Source organism: Artemia franciscana, chromosome 9 (assembly GCF_032884065.1).
Source record: "Artemia franciscana chromosome 9, ASM3288406v1, whole genome shotgun sequence".
NCBI classification, from domain to species: Eukaryota; Metazoa; Arthropoda; class Branchiopoda; order Anostraca; family Artemiidae; genus Artemia; species Artemia franciscana.
The window spans coordinates 25,798,464-25,820,177 of NC_088871.1; the positions used below are offsets into that span (position 1 = coordinate 25,798,464).

At 37.5% G+C, this 21,714-nt stretch overlaps 1 protein-coding gene across 5 annotated transcripts in view; it reads left to right on the forward strand.

The window, feature by feature from the left end:
• LOC136031200 (protein madd-4-like) overlaps window positions 1-21,714 on the forward strand; it is a 369,461-nt gene that overhangs the window by 114,209 nt on the left and 233,538 nt on the right. For all 5 annotated transcript variants that reach the window (XM_065710561.1, XM_065710563.1, XM_065710562.1 and 2 more), the window contains 2 exons: window positions 2,805-2,952; window positions 20,982-21,117. In XM_065710561.1, the coding sequence (XP_065566633.1) occupies window positions 2,805-2,952; window positions 20,982-21,117 (284 nt within the window). The remainder of the gene's footprint in view (window positions 1-2,804; window positions 2,953-20,981; window positions 21,118-21,714) is intronic.

Here is a 21,714-nt window from a genome sequence, read left to right on the forward strand (position 1 = left end):
CATTGGCTCATGTTTCCGAAAGCTCACCTTCCGTGATACACCATCTCAGTTCATACCACCGTGCCATACTATTAATGGCCCTCTGGTACCTTCTGGCACCACTTCTTCATTCCTAAAACATTTCCAGATACGTTCTTGTTAAAAATCGTGCGTTAAATCCATTGATTCATGTTTTGCAAGCAAACCCTCAACGAGATACCCTGTCACAATTCTCACCACCATGGAACACTACGATTGACCATCTGGCACCTTCTGGTACCCCCTCATCATTCCCAAGACTTTTCCAGATATGTTTCTGTTAAAAATCATACATTATATCCAATTGTTCATGTTTTCGCAAGCCACCACCAACGTAATACACCATATCAATTCACACAACCGTGCCCCACTATGACTGGCCCTCTTGCACCCTCTAGAATCCCTCGTCATATCCTAAGATATTTTGCAACTGTTATCTTGTTAAAAAGTCACGCATTAAATCCAATGGTTCATGTTTTAGCAACCCAACCCCCCAGTGATACACCGATTAAGAGGGAATGAAATTTAACGCTCAGTCAAAGAAATGAGCTATTTTCATTAAAAGCCCTCGCAAATATCTTCATGTGGCTTAAATATACCTCTGATGAGATTATCTTAAATTTGAAGCGAAAATATTATTGAAATCTACGCTTGTTAACGGAGGATGTATAGTAATGGCTGAAAAAACGAGGCATTTTCATTAAAAACCCTCAAAAATGTCTTAATGTGGTTTAAATTTACCTGTATTAACAAGCCTGCCCTGCGGAATTGGTTTGTAGGATCCCCACCTTTCTTTAATTCATGGTTCTCTTTGCTAATATTTTATCCTTTATAAGCTTTTTTCATGTTTTGTTTTTTCCATTTATTTGAATTGCTTTTTCAGTGTTTTACGGTTCAGCTATGTATTGCAATGGTCGCGTGATCGCTTGGAGTCATCACAAGAACCGCTAAACAGGATTTTTTCATTAAGTATAAATGATCGTTTCTAGTGTAAACGAATATTTTTGCATGAAAACACCCGAAAAAATTTCATGTGTGTGAAAAAGACTCTGTTAGTGAAAAAATGCGCTAAGAGCAACCTTAATATTTTCTGATAATATTTTCTAAGGTATTACTCAACACGCAGGTATAATTCAAATATAAGCAAATTTCAGAATTGATTTTTCACTATGCATGTCAGTTATTACAATCATATGGGAACACACAATTCATTTAATCATTCTAGTATGTGTGCAATAGCTTAATTCATAGAATCAAAATACTAGAAAGGGTTTCATGGTCCAGATGTCTAGGGCTCCAGATAGAGGATCTGTAGGTACAAGTTTTTAGTTAATAAAGGTTCTCTGAGAAAACACCTTGAAAAAATGCCTTGAAAGAAAATGAGATCCTGAAGAAAACAGCGCCTTGAAAGAATATGAAATCCCAAAGAAGAAAATCCCTTCAAGTATTATATAACATCGCCCGCGTACACTGTATTTAAGTGACACACACACGTGTTTGCCCCCCCCTCAGTTACGACCGGGGATTCCCTGCTCGACTAACGGACTCCAACAAGTCCTATTACGTAATAGTCAAAAGCAAATAAAACTTATTACGTAATAAGTGCCTGTAGGGTGGAATTGCTTGCTAACCCCGGCCCCCGTGGTTTTATTATGTTAGGGGTCCGGTGAAATTGGATACCAGGACCTCCTGTTGGAATTGGATGTTAGGGCCCCTGATGGTCAGGGGCCAGATGAATTTGGATGCTAGGGCCTCGATGGAATTGGATGCTACTGCCCCCAGTGAAATTTGATGCTAGGGCCCCGACGGAATAGGAAGCTGGGGCCACTGGTGGTTAGGTTAGGGGCCCGGTGAAATTGGATGCTAAGCCCCCCCATTGGAATTGAATGCTAGGGCCCTAAGTGAAATTGGATGCTAGGATCCCTGGTGGTTAGGTTAGGCGTTCGATGAAACTGGATGCTAGGAGCCTAGTGGAAATGAACGCTAGGGTCCGGTGTCTGGAATGCTCTGCCACTAGCGGGCCCTTAAGGTGGTTTAAGAATCAAAGAAACTATTACGTAACAACCAAAAGTAAGCCTACCATATGACGGAACAAGCACCTACATCTCTTAGAAAACATTGTCTATGACGTAACAAACACCTGGGTCTTGAAGACGTTTAAAAAAGAGTGCTGGGATTGGGATTCGAAGGGATAGGGATGTCTTCGAATCCACTACTGGCCAATTCATAAAAAACATAAAAAAAAATACTGGACCACCCAAAAATGAGCCAAAAATAACTCTACAAAACATCAAAAGTTTTTTTTTTTAATTCAACCGACGATCCTAGAATACTGAAAAATTACTCTTTTGTGACAGAAACTCATTTGTCTTTTTATGAGTTAGAAGTGATTGACGGAGGGGAGTAACAACACCCATGAATTTCTTTTTTGGCCCAAAGTGCAATTTTGGTCAAATTTGATGCAATATTGAATATCAAAATACTTTTTTCAATGAGAAAGAAAAGTTAGTTCTTTTGTAAAAGAAACAAAACATCAATAGTAAAGCTCAAAACGAACAGATATTATCCTCTGTATGAGGGTAGGGGCTGCCACCCCCTTGACTCTTTACTCCACTTACTTTACTTACTGTTTACATCATTGCTTCAAGAACAAATGATCAAGCACAGAAGCACAAAATAAAACAGTTCTTTTTTAGCGGTACCTTGAGAACAAAAGTGCTTATTTATTCATGTTTGCTTAAAAAAATCTACCAACAGTAAGGACGTTAATTGACGTTTTATTTTAGAGAGTTGGCTGCGATTTGGTTGTTGGAAGCAACAAAACTATTGATGGATGTGGTGTTTGTGGTGGTAATGGGACTATTTGTGTTACTTCAAACGGATATAAGTGGCAGGAAAAGACTGTTGGAAGGTGTTCAGCTACATGTGGTACAGGTGAGTTCTACTGTTGTTGATTATCTTATTTTTAATTAAATAAAAAAAAACGAGTTTTTTTAACTGAAAGTAAGGAGCGACATTAAAACTTAAAACGCACAGAAATTACTTCGTATATGAAGGAGGCTGCTTCCTCATCAACGCCCCGCTCTTTACGCTAAAGTTTGACTCTTTCTCTCAATTCTTCTTTTTAAAACAGTAAAAAACTTTAGCGTAAAGAGCGGGGCGTTGATGAGGAAGCAACCTCTTTCATATACGAAGTAATTTCTGTGCGTTTTAAGTTTTAATGTCGCTCCTTACTTTCAGTTAAAAAAACTCGTTTTTTTTTTTATTTAATTTCTGAACGTTTTTGAATCAATGCATGTTTTGATTTTGGCTCTCCGCAGAGGAATAATCAAAACGAAATTTGCATATTTTTTTGGGGGGCGGGGGGCTAAATGGCTTTCTCATAATTTTGATCGAATGATTTTGAGAAAAAAAAGAGCGGGGGCGAAGCCTAGTTGCCCTCCGATTTTTTGGTTAATTAAAAAGGCAACTAGAACTTTTAATTTTTTACGAATCTTTTTATTGGTAAAAGATTTACGTAACTTATAAATTAGCTTACGTAAAGAACTTTTGTATTCTCATGTTTTTATTACATATATGAGGGGATTCGCCCCATCGTCAGTACCTCGCTCTTTACACTAAAGCTTAAATTTTATCCCAATTCATTAAGAATGACCCCTGAATCACAAAAGCCGTAGAATAAATAGTTGAAATTACTAAAAATACTTTAGCGTAAAGAGCTAGGTATCATAAGGAGGTGGGCCCCTTATATGGGTACTAATTTCTGTTTGTTTTAAGTTTTATTGCTGTTCCTTACTTCCAGCTGAAAAAGCTTTTTCACATTTATTTTTTAATTTTTTTTTTAAATAATGCTAGTAAATCCTGCTCTCCCTTCATGGAAGTTTTCTTCTCCCATGACAAATTCTCGATGGAAAGCTCCCCCAGCATATCCCCCTCTTCTCAACCCCTCCCCCCAACCAAAAAAATCCTCATGAAAACGCCTGTATACTTCCCAATAACCATTACTATATGTAAGTACAGGTCAAAGTTTGTAACTTGTTGCCCCTCCCACGGGGACTGTGGGGGAGTAAGTCGTCCCCAAAGACATAGTTATAAGGTTTTTCGACTACGCTGAATAAAATGGCTATCTCAGAATTTTGATCCGTTGACTTTGGGAAAATAATTAGCGTGGGAGGGGGCCTAGGTGCCCTCTAATTTTTTTGGTCACTTAAAAAGGGCACTAGAACTTTTCATTTCCGTTAGAATGAGCCCTCTTGCAACATTCTAGGACAACTGGGTCGATACGATCACCCCTGGGAAAAAAAAACAAACAAAAAAACAAAAAAACAAATAAACACGCATCCGTGATCTGCCTTCTGGCAAAAAATGCAAAATTCCACATTTTTGTAGATAGGAGCTCGAAACTTCTACAATAGGGTTCTCTGATACGCTGAATCTGATGGTGTGATTTTCGTTAAGATTCTATGACTTTTAGGGGGTGTTTCCCCCTATTTTCTAAAATAACGCAAATTTTCTCAGGCTCGTAACTTTTGATGGGTAAGACTAAACTTGATGAAACTTATATATTTAAAACCAGCATTAAAATGCGATTCTTTTGATATAGCTATTGGTATCAAAACTCCATTTTTTAGAGTTTTGGTTACTATTGAGCCGGGTCGCTCCTTACTACAGTTCGTTACCACGAACTGTTTGATAGAAGAACATTGAACTATCAGAACATACCTATGTTTGTTACAATAAAAAGGATCCAGTCAAAAACTCGAGAATACTAGGGCTGAATATTGATTTCATCGTTATATGGTTTGACACTTCTTATTATCGTGCCAAGGGAGTCTTAGATGTTGACAATCAATTCAGCTGCACGAATAGCCATAGATGGTAGATGAACAATTTAGCTGACAAACTGATTCATCCCATAAACTAACAAGCTAGAAACTTGCAAACAGGATACACTACCAATACGTTATGATGTATCAAGAACCTGGTGAAATTTAAAGTAAATCAAACGGACGTCTTAAAAAATCATTTGGAATCCAAATAAAGTTTTGACCATTTTTTTGTTTTAGATATTAATCCTTATTTCTAAGAATTTAGTTTTGAATTTGCCATGCCAAAAATTAATGAAGTGCTCTTACCCTAGTTTAAAAGGAAATATTTAATTTGGCTTCTGATCAGCTTGTACGTCTAACTACACTAAATATTGCATATTCTGCTAATTGGTTTCCGGGCGCTTTTTTTATCTTTCTTGTGGTTCTACAGTTATCACTTGTATATTGTATCGCCAAAGATATTAAAATTTCCACTTTGATATGAAGAAAACAATTGATATAACTGAGCAGCTCCTTCGAAGGAGCTACGCTTTAAAATTCTGGTCCTTAAACCATAGTAGCCAACTGTTCTCCCCTTGTTGAGAACTTATAAGCAGAAAAGCAAATTTTTGACGCTTATCCTCACAGTGATTTCATGTCCTTTAAAGGAAGATAAAACGGAGTGTTATTTAAAGACTAACAAAAAAAAAAAAAAAAATTCCAGGATAACATTCAGCAAAATAAGACCCGAAAATTACCATCTGCTAATATATCAATATATTCCTCATTTTTCTTTTTTGATTTATGCCAAATGCATTATCATAACAGCTTTTGTCATGGACAAGCATCTGTGTTTACCTCAATTGTAAACGCACTCGCTCACATCACTAGAGAGGGTAGTCTCTTTCAGAAAGAGTACAATGATACTATTAAGTGATGTTTATTGACTGGCATAATAACGAGTCTGTTTCCATAACTGGGATTATAAAGGATTGCAGTCGATCGATTTTGTGTCTTGTATAGACTATATGGTCTTACTCATGGTGGGGAATGAGGGGAAATTTTAATTTATATATATGAATGCAATAAATACCTAGAGAAGATACATTACGGAAAAAAACCTTCTACTGAACATACTTTGTGTACATAGATGGCATCCCTTTTTTCGGAGCAGCAACTCTAAAGCGTCAGGCAAACCGCAATTTTTCGACGTGCCATTGACCTTTTACATTTTTTTTTTTTATTAAATAAAGAACGTACTCTCAGCGGCCTTATTAATTTTTTTGTTTGGGGGGGGAATAGGAGGTTAGTGTCTTTTAAGTAAATATAATTTTTCGTAGTAAGGTAAAAGCTCAATTATGTGAACCAATAGTTTCTTTGAATATTTCAAAAAGGTAGGAATATAATAAGGATTAAGATCGTAACTCATAGGTTAGGTTTTACTTTTAGTATATTCCACACAGAAAGCCATATTTCATTCACACATAGAACATGAGTGTTTTTCAGAGAGCGGCAATGCTACCAAGGTTCATAGAAATATAAATCTAGAAAAGCAATGCAAAACAAACTGCTTCTTACTGAAATCAAATTTTACTTCATTTTGTCACTGTTCAGTCAAGGCGTAGGCATTTTAAGGCCAAAAGACTCTTTTACAACATAGAGACCAATCTTCTCAGTCTTCCGATAAAAATGTGGCCCGAGTTTTTATATCTTTCTATAAATCAAGTTAAATCTCTCTGGTCTTTCGGTTTTTTCTTGTTTTACTTTTTTTTTCTTTCTAAAAACCAAAATATGTAATGGTTCACATTCCTCTTTTTGCTTTCGCTAGGTCGTGACAAGGGTGGAAATTATATGTTGACCAGTCCCAGCCATAGCCTTTCTTTGCATGTTTGTTTTTTTGCGGAAACAGTAGATAATAACTGTTTGAAATTTTATTCCCAGGAAATTCTTTTTTTTATAACTTCTAAGTGGCAGGAACAGGCCTCTGACAGTAAAAAGAAGTAGACAATAAAGATTGATTACTTTCGGTGTAACGCCCCCTATCATTAATCATCATATCTAGCGTTTCCAACATTTTAATTGAGTAGTCTTCATTTTGACTTTAGCTTTTTTATCCCGGTTTTCCGCTTGTATCGTTCCCGAAACCAAAATCAAGATAATTATACTCTAGAAAGGATATCTTCGTTGAATTAAAGGAATAATTTTAGTTAACCAGATTGCAAAGGTTCGTTTTTGTGAAAAAAGTAAATAGTATTTTAGTGAAAACAGATCTTGGCCTTAGGTATGCTATTTGGAATGCTGTGAATTCAGAAAAAAAATATCATGCCTTTGATAGGACTGAGGATACAAATATACAAATCGGATAATAGCAAAAACACAATAAACTAGACGTCAGGTGCCCAGGCTTTGTGAAGTATTTCAGCCACTTTCAACCATGGGTTGCATTGTAGAGCCACACAAGCGAAAATCTATATCAGTTTGGACCTTAATCCTCTAAAGGAAAAGACATCATTCCTAGCTGCTAATCCCATCGAATTTTATTGAAATCCTATAGGTTGTTCTTTTTTTTATGGCAGTAACTTACAAGAATGTAGCCCATTCCTCATAGGGGCTAAATTAGTCACAAATGAAGCTTAATCGGTTACAGATGAGGTACAACTGAGGATAGATATCCATGAGGAATGTCTAAGCGTCTGCACGTCTTTGTATCAGAGGAAGAGCAACAGCTATTGCCTACAACAATGGCTTTTGATAGTTTTTTTTAATGGCTTCCATCAGTGTGTCTAAAAATTAGGATGATGAAACAGATGTTGAAACCCCCTCCTCTTCTAGAGAGGGGGAATTAGTTTCAAACCGTTAAAAGGATACTAGTTCTTAGTTCCAACTACATGAGGCTGGGATCCGACGTTTTCCTCTAATAAATGCACTTATGACAAGAATTTAATGACACGCCCTTCCTGGTCCCTCGCCCCCTGAGGCCGAATCAATTAGAACTCAGAGGGGGCACAGCTTAGACAATAATTGTTGTTTATGGCTATATTTGGATGATTAAGTTACAAGTTTGGATGATGTCCAGATAATATAACGTGTACATTCCTAGCTCTGCCCCCTCCTCAAAGAGATCATGTTGGTCCTGAACTCCGGAAAAAACCTAAGACATTCGCTGTTGCTTGTAATTAAATTTGGTAGAGATTGAACAACCTTTTTTGGTTGATATCTCGATTACTAGAATTTATTTCCCTTCTCTCAATTACCAACCGAGGTAGGACCAGTCCAGGATCCCGAACAAGCACAAGGTAGGGACTAGGCTTTCTTTCCATCAGTTTTTATTAATGTCTGGTGAACCAATCTTATGATGTAATAATACTAAGAAAGGAAAACCTCCCAAACAAAGCCTGGATCAATAACGGACCCCAGGGGGATCTAGAAGCTTCTTCTTATGAATATTGTGGTGGTATATGTGTTAGTGGCAAGGATTTAGGGACATTCTTCCCTCTGGAGGGCTAGGATTGAGTAAGGACACCAACAGGCACAGCTTTGACGCCAACTTTTACTTCCTGCCAAATTTGGTTAGGATCTGACACCCTCTGGCAGATTTGATTATTATGAAATTCTTGGGGCCTCCTTCCCCTGTCCTGACAGAGGTTGGGATATAGCCCAGGCTCTCAAAAGGCTAAATGAAGACACCAGCTCTTCTTCTCCGCCATCTTTGGTGGTTTCCCTTGACCTTTATGAATGATCTCTTGAAGGCAGAAGATTACAGTTGCTTTTTACCCTCCTCAGTCGGTTCAAGTCGGTTGCCAACTTCAAAAAGACAGAAAGAGCAAGTCAAATGTTACTTCTGAATAAGTTTGGTTGAGATCCGACAAATTTCTCTGGTTGTTTCTCTTATGAAATATATTTAGGGACGAACTTTTCTTCCATTACAAAATGTTATTGTGTCTTGATCTCCAAAAGACGTAACAATATCCTTAGGTTTTAGTTCCTACCAAGTTTTGCTTAGATCCGGCAATCCCTTCATCTATGTGTCCTGATGATCATAATTTACGAACTCCCTCACTCACGCAGGTTATATTAGGTGCGAAATACTGAAAAAACAGAACTAGGGCACCAACTTCCCACCAAGCTCGATTACGGTTGGAAAACCCGTTTGGGTTGGTGTGATGACAGGAATTTAAGGAATCTCTCCCCTCATAGAAGATAAAGTAGGTATGTACCCTAAAAAGCATAGTTAAGAGACCTTATTTTACTTCTGGCTGAAACTTAATAATCTTTTCTAAAAAATGGCCTGATGAGGAGAAATTAGGGCCCCCTTCTAATTCTGTTCACGCAAAGGACTCCCCTGCTTTGTGTTCCGGTACCTAAAATTGTAAATGTTGCATTAGCTCCGGATCCATCAAGTTCTGTCAAGACCTGATTACCGTACTACTTCTGGTTAAATGTCGATGTTTTCTTAGTCAAACGACCATATTCTTCTGTTTCGGGATGCTTTGAGCAAACTAATCAGTTTTTAAACAGGCCTATTGCATGAATAGCCCTCTGACTCTAGCCCCAGCAGGTTCATGACTAGAGGAACAAGCACAACTAATGTCACTCATCTGCTCACATATCGTTGCTGTTACGCCTAAAGATCGTATCTAGAATTTTTATGCTTCTGAGATAATTGCCAAGACAGTTTGCTAAGCCGTTGTCAAAGGGAGGATCGGCAGGCAATGAAGATTAAGATATTTAAAATGTGATTGAACATACTCCGTCCTGCACATCGATCCTTTGAAAACGGATTTTGGGAATTGTCCCAGAACTTCGAAAATATAAGATACGAACTATGGTCATGCAAGTGATGACATGGAGGATCAGGTACTAACTCCAAAAAAGCATAACTAGATCATCTATTATTATTTTTGACCGAGTTTAGTCGAGATACCATGATCAGTTCCGTAATGACAGTCGTGATGACACGAACTTAGGAACACGATCATCAGAAGGCACAACTTGGACTACTCTTAATTGCATCCATGGACTTGCGAGATCCGATAACCCCTCCTGCTAGATATTCTCCTTACAAATGTTTATTTCATTTGTTGTAAATTAAGTATTACAAGATATTTCATTCCGTAATCTCTCCTTTACAGAGGTTTGATTGGATCCTGATGCAGAAAAAGTATAATTAAGATCTCGGGTCTTACTGGATTTTTTCTGGTTGGCCTTGATTAAGTTGTGTTCCTGGCTGAGAGCCAAAAATATTCAATATACAAATGTTAACTTGTCTCTTTTGGCTGGACTAAAGCGTAATAGAAAGTTTCGAATTGTCCATTGAAAAAAAAAATGCAATGTCCGAATTTAACGTTTGTCCCTTATCAAAATATGAGATTGATACTTGTGTATTATTCAGAACACACTCAATAAGTGAAGTTAGAGTCTTTCGTGAAACAAACTACGATGGAGGTACATTTTATGAGAAAAACCGGTTTCACAGTCACAAAGACAAAACTGAATTTAGTCTGCTACGCATAGTGATCGAAGATAGTGTCTGAACATGGATTTTGAAAAGAAGATTTGGGATTGGCCAAAGACTGAAAAAGAGGCAATTATATTTTTCCAGGATAAGGGGTTGTTGCCCACAACAAAACAGTGCGTCAATGGACACAAAATGACTTTATACTCTTACGAGAAGGAGCATTACGAGAAGGAACAGCATAGAAGGAACAGCATAGTGATGGAAGATACCTAACCGAACTTCACTTATTGAGAGTGTTCTGAGTAATACACAAGTACCAACAGAATTTCAGAGGTATATTTAAAATAATTTTTTTTGTCACATTTATGAGTCTCAGGGAAGAAACATTAGTATGGGAAAGGCACCTTGGAAACCCAGGCAACATTAGTAAAAACCCTGGCGCTGCAGATGTGCTTTTAGAGGGAGGGGGCAGAGGGGACACTTTCACTGGGCGTAGAAATCTTAGTAACGCTCTCTTGTGAGACAGGAGATAATTTTACTGTACATCTTTAAAATACTTGAATGAGGCGCAGTAGGAGGATCATTTGCAAAAAATCAAAAAATAAAAATAATAGCGCACACCTTTTGAGGAGATACTTCTATGTTATTCAGTAGTCTTAGCCGTAATGAATATAAGATAAAGGTATTGCCATGTTGTGGAAAATTGCGACTTGGCCCCTGCCAAATGCATAGAAAAACTCATTGCTTATCTTTGAATTCTACCACTAAGGGCCGTAAAATGTCAGTTTCTGCTAACGCTGTATTGTTAAAAGCTAGAAAAATATAGTAACTTGTATTTGTAAGACTTCGAAAGTTTTGCCTTAAATCTGTTTTAAATCTCGCAATACTCAATCTCTACCCCCTCCCCGTGATTGTTTTAAGTCCACACAGAAAATAAATTGGTTCTGTAGGCAACACTCGCGAATTGAATTGGATTAATGAGTAATTTTAATTGTCATTATGTTCACATAGGATAGTCTCTGTCATATGTATTGTTTAAAACATATGTACAAACACTGACTTTCATGGCTGTTGCTGTTATGTAGAAAAAACTTTCCCGACAAATCGCCTAGTTAGTTGCTTGGAATAGGATGTAAAACTGTTTAATTTAGCCTGTCGCTGCAGCCAATTTTTACTCCTGAGTCAACCTAAAGTTACTGATTGAACCAAAGATTTACCAGTCTGCGGGCTTTTACTGTAATAAATTCACTGTACTTTGGCTTTCAACATAGGAGGTTTACTAATTTGTCTTAAGAAATATGTCAATTTAGAATAGCTGGTTTTTTCTTGTACCAGGAATACAAGCATTTCGAGCTCATTATTTATTCTGTACTATCTTATGAGCGGAATTCGATAAAACTCGCAAATATGAATACTATCTCATAAATCCGTAGCTGCCAAAGACGGAGACAAGAGGACCTTGTCGTCTTCGAATCTAATTGAGCTCAAAGAAAGGAGAAGCCCCTAAAAGGTCGTAATAATTACCTCTACTAGGGAGTTCCAATTACCAAAAGTATTAAGGTCCTTAGTTGGTAACTGATTCATCTTCGATCTACTTACTGATTAGCTTAATTATCCAATTTCACTGACTCTTTAATGTTTCGGCAAAAGAATAACAGTGAAAAAAGATGGGCGTTTGCATGGTTTTTGTAATTAAGGAATATTGGGATTCTTGGCCTTCCTTCTATAAGTAGCTCTTAATATAAGTCTATTGCGCTCACCAATGTTCTATTTATGTGGCGTCAGACATGGATGACCAAAGGCTGTCATAAACGATTTAAGGTTTCAAGAGTATTTTAAAAAGAACGTTGGCTTTATCCTGTTATTAATAATAAAAAAGAATGAATTCCAAAAAAGAAGTTTTTCAGTCAAAGTAAAGCGTCATATTAAACTTAAGACGGGAAGAGATTAAATCTTCTAGTATTCAAATTTAAAACGATTAGAAATTGCTATTAAAGGACAAGTGAAGCCCAAAACTAACAGAAATTGAAATATATCGTAACAAAATAATAATATGGCATGAAAAAATAAACCTAAAACGAGCAAAAGTTAAACTGAATAGTCAAGTCAAACTTAAAATGAACAGTTTTTTTTTCGGAAAGTTTTATGGCTCTACTTTTCTTTCATAGTTTTTTAAAATAAATTTTTGTTCGTTTTTGATAGCTAAAGTTTTATCACTGGTTAATTTGATGAATATTTATCCAGCTTTTTTCAGGATTTTGGCTTAAGAATTAAAATATATGATACTAATTTCCCTTCTTAAGTTGCAAAATGTGATCTGGTGTTAGCTTTTTTGTATACAATATAATATAGTATGAATGAATTTATTTAGTGATTCAACTTACAAAAAGTATTTCACTTTCTATTCTAAAGCTAAACACTATGGGCAAAAAGAAAAAAAAAAAAAAAAAAATTAGCCTTACGGCATTACACGACTAACAAAGAAACAAAACTAAACATCTAAAATAAACTACAAAACACATAATTTTGTACATACAATCTAACTAAACAAGAGAAAACAAAAACAAAAAGACAAAATAAATAATACACACTGAATTCCGTTATCAGACATAAAAAAATCCACATATTTTTAAATAAGATTATAACCCCAAATCCAAACGTTTAGTTTTTCTTATATATTTCAGTAAAATATTTCTAACATTCCTAAATTTAAAAATCAAATCAAGATTAAACGGAAAAGGAACATTGATACTATTAAGGTGAAATATTAATTCTAAACGTTCACGAACAAAAATAGGGCACTCAAAAAGAAAATGGGAACAAGTTTCATTTACACCGCAAAGGCACAACTCCGTATCAATTTTGTTTATTCGGTGAAGAAAGAAATTTAGCCTGCAGTGACCCGTAATAATCTGCGTTAGATGGTAGGAGGGCTGAACTTTGCAAACAGCTAATAAATCTTCTGTTGAAGCAAAAAAGCGAATTGACCAAGAACTAACTTTATTCTTAAATTCTTCATACCATCGTCCGTAAAGTATATTTTTCAATGCCTTTCTATTAATATGAAAAGTTGAAGTATGGATTTCTCGTACTGTCGAAAGGCCTAAGATATCTACTAATGATTCATCAGTGAAAGTACTATGATTGGATGAGCGTTTAGAAAGGGGGAATTCAGGAGAAGTGAAATTTGGCCAGTGACTTGGACGGCCTTTTTTCGCATAGCGCAATGTCGCTAGCTCAGTCGCTCGGAAAGAAATTGGCAATACCCCAGCAATGGCCGTAATTACGTCATTTTGGGCAGAACGGAAAGATTTTGAGATTATTATCATTGAAATTCTTTGAGCAGACTGTAGCATTTGTAAAATATTTTTCTTTCTAAGAGCTGAAAACCAAACTGATACCCCATACAAAACTGTACTTTCTATAACTGATTTATATAATTTTCTTAAAGCTTGTGGTTTGAGACCCCATGTCATCTTCGCTGCACAAAGGAGTCTCGTCGAATACTGCTTAGCAGCAGTAACTCGGGAAGAGACATGATCAGTCCATAAAAGTTTCCTATCTAAAATAATTCCTAAGTAACGGACTTTTTGTTGTATATTAATTTTTTCTCCTCCAAAAAAAAGATTTACAACAGGAACTTTGTGTTTGTTTGTGAACAATACAGCTTCTGTTTTACGTTGGTCGAAAGTAAGTTTGTTTTCTGCAGCCCACACTTCAAACTTCTGAAATATTTTTTCCGCCAAATTTTCTAAAAACAGAATATTTTTACCTGTTAAAATTACAGTGACATCGTCAGCATATGCCTGAATCGTACAATTTTCACCAAAATCCATTTCTAAAAGGTCATTTATGTTGATTAACCATAAAAAAGGAGACAAAATTGATCCTTGCGGACAAGACTTTTCCAACTTCCGGGATACATCTTTTCCATATGATACCGTCCTATCTGATAAAAAACTTTTCACTAATCTTAACAATTGAATTGGGCATTTCTTATCCTTGAGCTTTTTTAAAATACCTGGATGCCATGCATTGTCGAATGCTCCTTTAATGTAAAAAAAAAGACAAAGTGTGAATTTCTTTTCCTCTTTATTTTTCTCAATAACGCTTACCATATTGTCAACTGCATCTATTGTACTTTTACCCTTGCAAAACCCAAATTGTCTTTTAGAAACCCAACAATTATCCAAACTAAGTTTATCTAATCTATTCATAATAATCCTTTCAAAAATTTTTCCGATGTTTGACAACAAGCTAATCGGGCGATAAGAACCGGGGTTACCATCATTAGTTTTCCCTTTTTTAAGAATTACTATAATGTTTGCTTGTTTCCAAAGGACAGGAAAATATGATGTCTTTAGGCAACTATTAAAAAGCTTCAACAAAGTAGGTGATAAAACATTAATATTTTTCTTTATAGTAAAATTCATTATACCATCAGGTCCCGGAGCCTTCATGGGTTTGATCGACTTAATAACATCCTGTAAAGTTTCCATGGTAATAGGTTCCATTTTATCCTGATTTTCACTAGAGATATTTTCTGTTTCATTTCTTATCAACTTTTGAGCAACACTGTCATTAGAATTATCATCTGACGAAAACCATTTACCTAGAAGTTGTTCTCCAGCCTCTTTAGGTGAATCTGTCATCGACCCATCTTGTTTTAAAATATGAACTGGGAGAGTCGCAGAGCCTTTTAACTTGCAATTCCCTAAAAGTTCAAACTAAATGCCATTATCCATTCCTGATGCATTGAAAACAAATCCTTTTGACAACCATGATGCACATAGTGTGTTTTGATTAAGTGCAACCCTTAATATTCTCTGGAATTTTCAACTTAATACTCTCAGTTATTTTAGAGATATTGCACACACCATTTTAACAATGAAGATCAGTGGTAACCAACTGATTTTGGGCCATGTCCCACCTAGGCATTTCTAAAATCCTGAATTTCTAAATTCAAATTTTTACATGTATTTACCCGAAAGAAGCTAAAAAGGCCGGTAACTTTGTCCTAGAGGGTTGTCCACTGGGCATATTTTATGCTGATAAAAATACTTTATTATCCAGATTTACGTGTCAGATTCTTCTCGTAGCGATGAAGACTCAGAGGAATTTTACAGCCAACTCCAAAGCCTCACAGACTCTATTAAAAAAAGACATTATTCTCGTTATTGGAGACTTTAATGCAGAAGTGGGTTCGAATTACGACGATAAGGAAGACGTCATGGGGAAATTTAGACATGGTACCAGAAAGAGAAGAGGTGAGTGCCTTCTAGAATACTGCCGGGACAACTTCCTGGTAGTGGCCAAAACTCTTTTCACACACAGAGAGCGACGAAAAGTCACGCGGAGAAACTAGCACGCTAGACACAGTCGCTTTTGCAGGAGGGCACTTTGACAGCGATCACGGTAATGGTATATTTCCGCCTCCGTCTGAAGTCGGACACAAAACTCAAAAAACGTCCCGAGATTCCTTACTGAGCTTCTGAAAGACGAGTCAACTCGCAACCGTTACCGGATGAATCTCGATTCGGCTATCAAAACCCTCTTAGAGAATTCTTCAATGAATCCAGAGGAAATAGACTTGGACGCCCTAGTCGACAAGAGCACCGTGATCTTCATACAAATAGCCGAGACAGTCCTTGGAAGAACTAATGGCTCCGAAAAGCCATGGATCACCGATGAGATCATTCAACTGTGTAAAAACAAGCGTACTGTCGCTAATAGGCAAGACACAGAAAGCAGAGACATTTATAAGCATCTTAAGCGACTAACACAAAAGAAGATCAAACGCGCTCTAATCGCGTACATTCATAACAAATGTGACCCATACGAGCTCGACTTCTGAAAAGGCAATACCCATGCCGTGTACAAAAGAATACGAGAGCCGTCGAGGCACAAAACTACACTAACAAATGTAATCCTGCATAAGGACGGGACTCCCATCGACGACGCAACAGGAATAAGAGAGAGGTGGAAACAACATTTTAGGAAAAGTTAAACCCCCAATCAATCCCAATCCTGGTGTTCTTAGTAATTTAACCATCTCCCCATTGGAACCAAGCCCACCCCCACTCAGAAGCGAGGTTGAAGCTTCCTTGAGGTCACTCAAATCAAATAAATCGCCTGGACCTAACGGATTGCAAGTAGAACTCCTGAAAGTCGATTTAGAACAGACCTCTACCACAGAATTGCCACAGCTGCCTGGCACAAAAAATATTTCATGAAAATGTGGTGTTTTGCTTCCATAATTCCTCTGCATAAGAAATTGTCCAAAGCCGAATGTGACAATTATCGTCCAATCAGCCTGACAAGCCAACCTGCTAAAGTCTTGAACAAGATACTGCTGGACAGAATAAAAGCTTTTACCAGTCACATCATCCCTGAATATCAGTCGGGTTTCCGAGCAAACTGCTCGACGATACACCAGATTTTTGTCATCCGTCAAATAATGAAAAAATACCTTGAATACGGTCAGGACCTCTATTAACTCTTGATTGACTTCAAACAAGGTTTCGACTTAATTTGGAGAGGTTCTTTGGCATATATTACTGCATTATGGCGTCCCATCAAATATCGTATCACTCATTCATAACATGTATGAGCAGTTCAGAAGCGAAGTACAAACAGTTGAGGAACGACCGAAGAATTCCAAACTTCTGTTGGTGTTTTACAAGGATTTATCCTCTCACCACACATGTTTCGTCTCTTCCTCCATTGTGTAGTGTCGCATATTGAAGCAACCAATGGGGCAATGATAGGAGGGATCGTAATCGAGGAGCTGGCATACGCAGACGACATCAACATGCTCACTGGATCCGTCGTTGAATTCCAAACCAAAGAAGATAACCTGGAAGTAGTTACAGGAACCTTTGAAATGAAAATCAACGAGGATAAAACGAAAGCCATGCGCGTGTCAAGGTTCAATAGCCCTTCCCCACCAAAAATAAAGCTTAATGGAGCGGAAATAGAATGGGTAGACAGCTTCATATATCTGGGGAGCCAGACAATAAATCGAAAGACGCCTCGCTCTGGGTAACGCCAGTTTCGACGCTCTGATGCAAATATGGAATCAAAATCAAATCTCCGTGAGTCTAAAACTTAAACTATTCTGCTGCATCATTATTCCTATAGCTATTTACGGTTGTAAAACATGGACAGTCAGAGTAAATGACTCCAGGTGACTCGCCGCGTTTGAGACAAAGCTGCTGCGTCGAATTGCTGGCATAACATTCCTAGATCGAGTCTCAAATACCGACCCGCTCAAAAGACAGCAGTATAACAGTACCATCCTGAACGGGGCTCGTGTCCAACAGGTGGATTGGCCACGTACAACGCATGTGCAACTGCCGACTACCGAAAATTGCCATCGAAGGTTGTATAACGGTTCTCGCCCTCGCGGTCGCCCTTCGAAATGCTGGAAGGAGAACCTCTCCAACTGCAACCTCCCTGGTATTCTCAAATTGGCACAAAACAGAGATCAGTATGGGCGACAAATGCATTCGCTCGTGAGGAGAGAGGCACCGAGACGACCACCAAGGCCGGATGGGACTTAAGTAAGTCAAAAAAATGCTTTCGGAATAAAAATATTTTATACAGTGTATGACGTCCTTTCAATATTATCATGTATCTTTTTTGCTCTTTAAATTCATGTAAATATGACTTCATGCACATTCCACATGTATGTTCTCATGCATGTTTTCCACAATTAAGACACTAAAGCATTGTTAGCCGAAGGGTGCACGTAATCCCCATAACCCACCAAAATATTGCCATAGCCCACCAGTGGGGCCTTTGCCCCACGTGGGGAATCACGGATGTAGATGTATATAATATCTTATGATTTAGTCCAACAATACCTCGACATTTCCCAAAGTTTCTATTAATGCCATTTGAATATTAGGATGCATATGGCGTCTTTTCATTAAGCTTAACATCCTTTCCACATTATCTGAAAGTTTCAACCTAATACCCTTGACTGTTCCTGAGACATTGCAGACATGCCCTTTTTGTCACCCTGAATACATGTGGTGTCTTTTGATTCTGTTCAGTATCCCAATGGACATTTCCTGAAAGTTATCTTTGCTGATCCTGAGATAATGCAACTACGTCCATTCATAAGCGGGATGCGCATAATGTCTAAGCTCAACACTCCCCTCAACATTATCTAAATGCTCAAGGCTTAATACCTTTTCCAACTGTTCTTGGATTATTGAAGATATGCTATTTTGACAACTTGGATGCATATACTTTCTTTGGATTTTGTTTAACATCCCCCTCAGTATTCCTTGAAAGTTTCAATTTAATACCATAGTCATTCTTGAAATCAATACAGATACGGTCAGATACGTCCTTTAACAACCTGGATTTACCGAGTGTATTTTGATTTAGTGTAACATTCCCCTCAAAATTCCCAGAATTTTTGAACTCAATAGCTTAAGCCATTCGTGAGATATTGAAGATAAGCCTTTTTGACAACCTGGATGACTAGGCCATTTCAACAAGCAGAATACACTTACGCTATTTTCATCTGGTTCAGGAGTTCAAGTTTTGGTTGTAGAAGTAGTACTTACAGTCACAGTCACAATCGGAGTTATAGTAGTACTACTAGTAGCAGTAGTCGCAATCGCAAGGAGCAGCAGTTGTATTCAATTGTAGGGGATTGTTGCATTCACAGTCATAAGTAGTCGCATCCACATAATCAACTAGTCGTAGTTGCAGTTGTAAAGTTGCCGCAAGTAGCTACAGTAGTAGTTGCAAGCATTCAAATTCGTAGTAGCAGCCACGATTAGTCGCATTCACTAGTTGCCATAGTTGCAAGTAGTCGCAGTCGCAAGTAGTAGAGGTCGTCAGTTGTAGCAGCAACTAATAGTCGTAATCGCAAATGTTTACAGTCCCAACCGCAAATAACCTTAGTCGAAGTCGTATTCCCAAGTAGTCGCACTCGCAAGTAGTCAGAATTGCAAGTCGTAAGAGTCGTAAGTAATCGAAAGTACTTGCGGTCACAGATGCAAGTAGTCACAGTTACAGTCACAGGCTATTACAGTCGTAAGAAGTTGTAATCACAGTAATATGTAGTTGTAGTAGCCGTCGCAAGTAGTCACAGTCCCAGTCACAAATACTTTTAGTCGAAGTCGCAAGTTGTCACATCTGCAAGTAGTTGAAGTAGTCGCAACTGCGGTCTTATGTAATCGCAGTCGCAGCAGCAGTAGTAGTTGTAGCAGCAGTGGCTCTGAAAGTTTCAAGTTAATATCCTTAGCCATTCCAAAGATGATGGATGCAGTGAGAATACTAAAAGCAGAATAGCCAAGGGCCAGAGTCTTCACAGTAAAAAAAAAGTTCGGAAGAATAGGAAGATAATTCTCCGAACCAAGACTATAACATTGAAAGGTACACTCATGATAGTGATCAAGTATGATTTGAGAGCGTGGGTGCTCAGAAAAAACAGAGGAGGATTTGATAGATGTTTCCAAGGAAATTGCCTACGGATTGTTTTGGGTATCCGACTGTCTGATCGTATCTCAAACAGCAAGCTGTACGAAAAATGTGGTTCAATCCCACTTTCTAGGGTTATAATCAGAGAAAGAATGATAATGGATAGGACATGTTTTGCGGATGAACAATGACAGATTGTCAAAGATTGTCCTTGCTTCAATCGAAAGTAAGAAGAATTTTTCAGGGACAGTTCTCCGGGCGAAATTTTCATTGTTTAAGGAATTGCCCGGAGGAATTTTTCCGGAGGGAGGAGGAATTTTACTCGGGAGGAATTTGTCATGGAAGAATTTTCCGTGATATAAATGTTTCGTGGAGGGGGTATATTCCGGAGGATCTTTGTTCACGGAGGGGAAAGGTGGATTTCCTGCATGATTTGATAAACGATTATGAGAACATTAAATATTAAAACGTAGAGAAAATTTTCCGTATCTGAGGGGGGATGGGCTGTCCCCTGCTCCACCCATTGCTTGTTATGCTAAAGTTTTATTTCTTTAAAAAAGTTTATTTTTCACAGTCAACGGCCCTTGTGTTTCAGAGTTGGTCTTAAAGATTTTAACAAAGAGCAGAACTTTAGCGTAAAGAGTGAGTGATTGAGGAGGGGAAGCCTCGCTCATATACGGAGTAATTTCTGTTCGTTTTAAATTTTAATGTTGCTCCTTCCTTTCAATTGAAGAAAAACCTTTTTTTATTTAATACATTAAAGATTTAGCAGCAGCTCATTTCATGGGATTAAAAAAATAACCGAATTAAACACTCCGGGTGTCAAGAATAAGGACCGTCGGCCATGTGTTACATATTCACGCTGTTGTCACTTCAGTGGTTTATTCATGTAAATCAGTTGTATTTAGTGTCAATCATTTAGAAAACTGAGAGGAGGGAGGGAGGGGATGACTGGTTCTTTAGAGCAGACGTAATACCTCTAGCTTGGCATGTACGCAAGACTATTTGCCTTTCGTGATGGAGGCAATAATAGACAAAAATTATTTATTAATTTGAATAAGAAATGCCCAGAAATTCGGAAATATTTGGGAGTTCAAAGAGGCTGGTCCAGGGCCCCCTGTTGCGTATGTGCCGGCCTCAAATTTCGATATTGTGAATATGTACCAGCAGGAAATAAATCAGTTGGTATATAAAAAGGATAGGAATGTGACACTTTTTCTTCTCCTGGATAAGGAATAAGAGCTGTCCTTTTTCAGGTTTCAAAAAAGTGAAGTATGTCTGCTTAGACGCAATATCCGAGGAACAAGTGGATGAAAATCATTGCAGCGTTAATGACAAGCCAGATCTTCTTATGGTTCCTTGTAATGAAGATCCGTGTCCAGTTAAATATAGGTAAGTTACTGTTTTTTTCTGAATTCCAACGAATATTGATATACGTTTTTTACAGCTCCTTTTAATTCTGTTTCAATAATATTCGTTTTTACTGACAGCTGTTGCCATTTTCAGGATGAGTCTGTATTAAAAAAAAAGTAGGAAAATATCTAGTTTCTAAAGATTCAAATGAAGCAAAGTAAGCTTGGCCATCGTGCTGGGAAAAATGTCAGTACTATTAAGACCATTAGAACTCTTGTTGTCTCAGCTCTGAAAGAACTGCTGAGAAAATCAAGCTGGAGTAAAAGGCCAGTTTCACAGGATAAAACTGAACAGAGTTTGTAACCTGAGCAGAGTTAGAGCTATATTCGCCCCACAGGTTTCTTTTTGGTCCTATTATGGTGTTTCTTCGCACTATCTGAGCGAAAAAAAAACGCGATCTAAATTCTTGAACTTTTCCAAATATCTTCTCCAGTTGCCACTTTTGACTTGTAACCGGTATATTTTCAATAGATATGGGGTTTTTCATAATTCTTCAATTATGAACCAGATGGAAGACAGATTCTGTAATATCTAAGACCGATATTTTAAATAAACTGACAGATTGGTCAGTTTTTA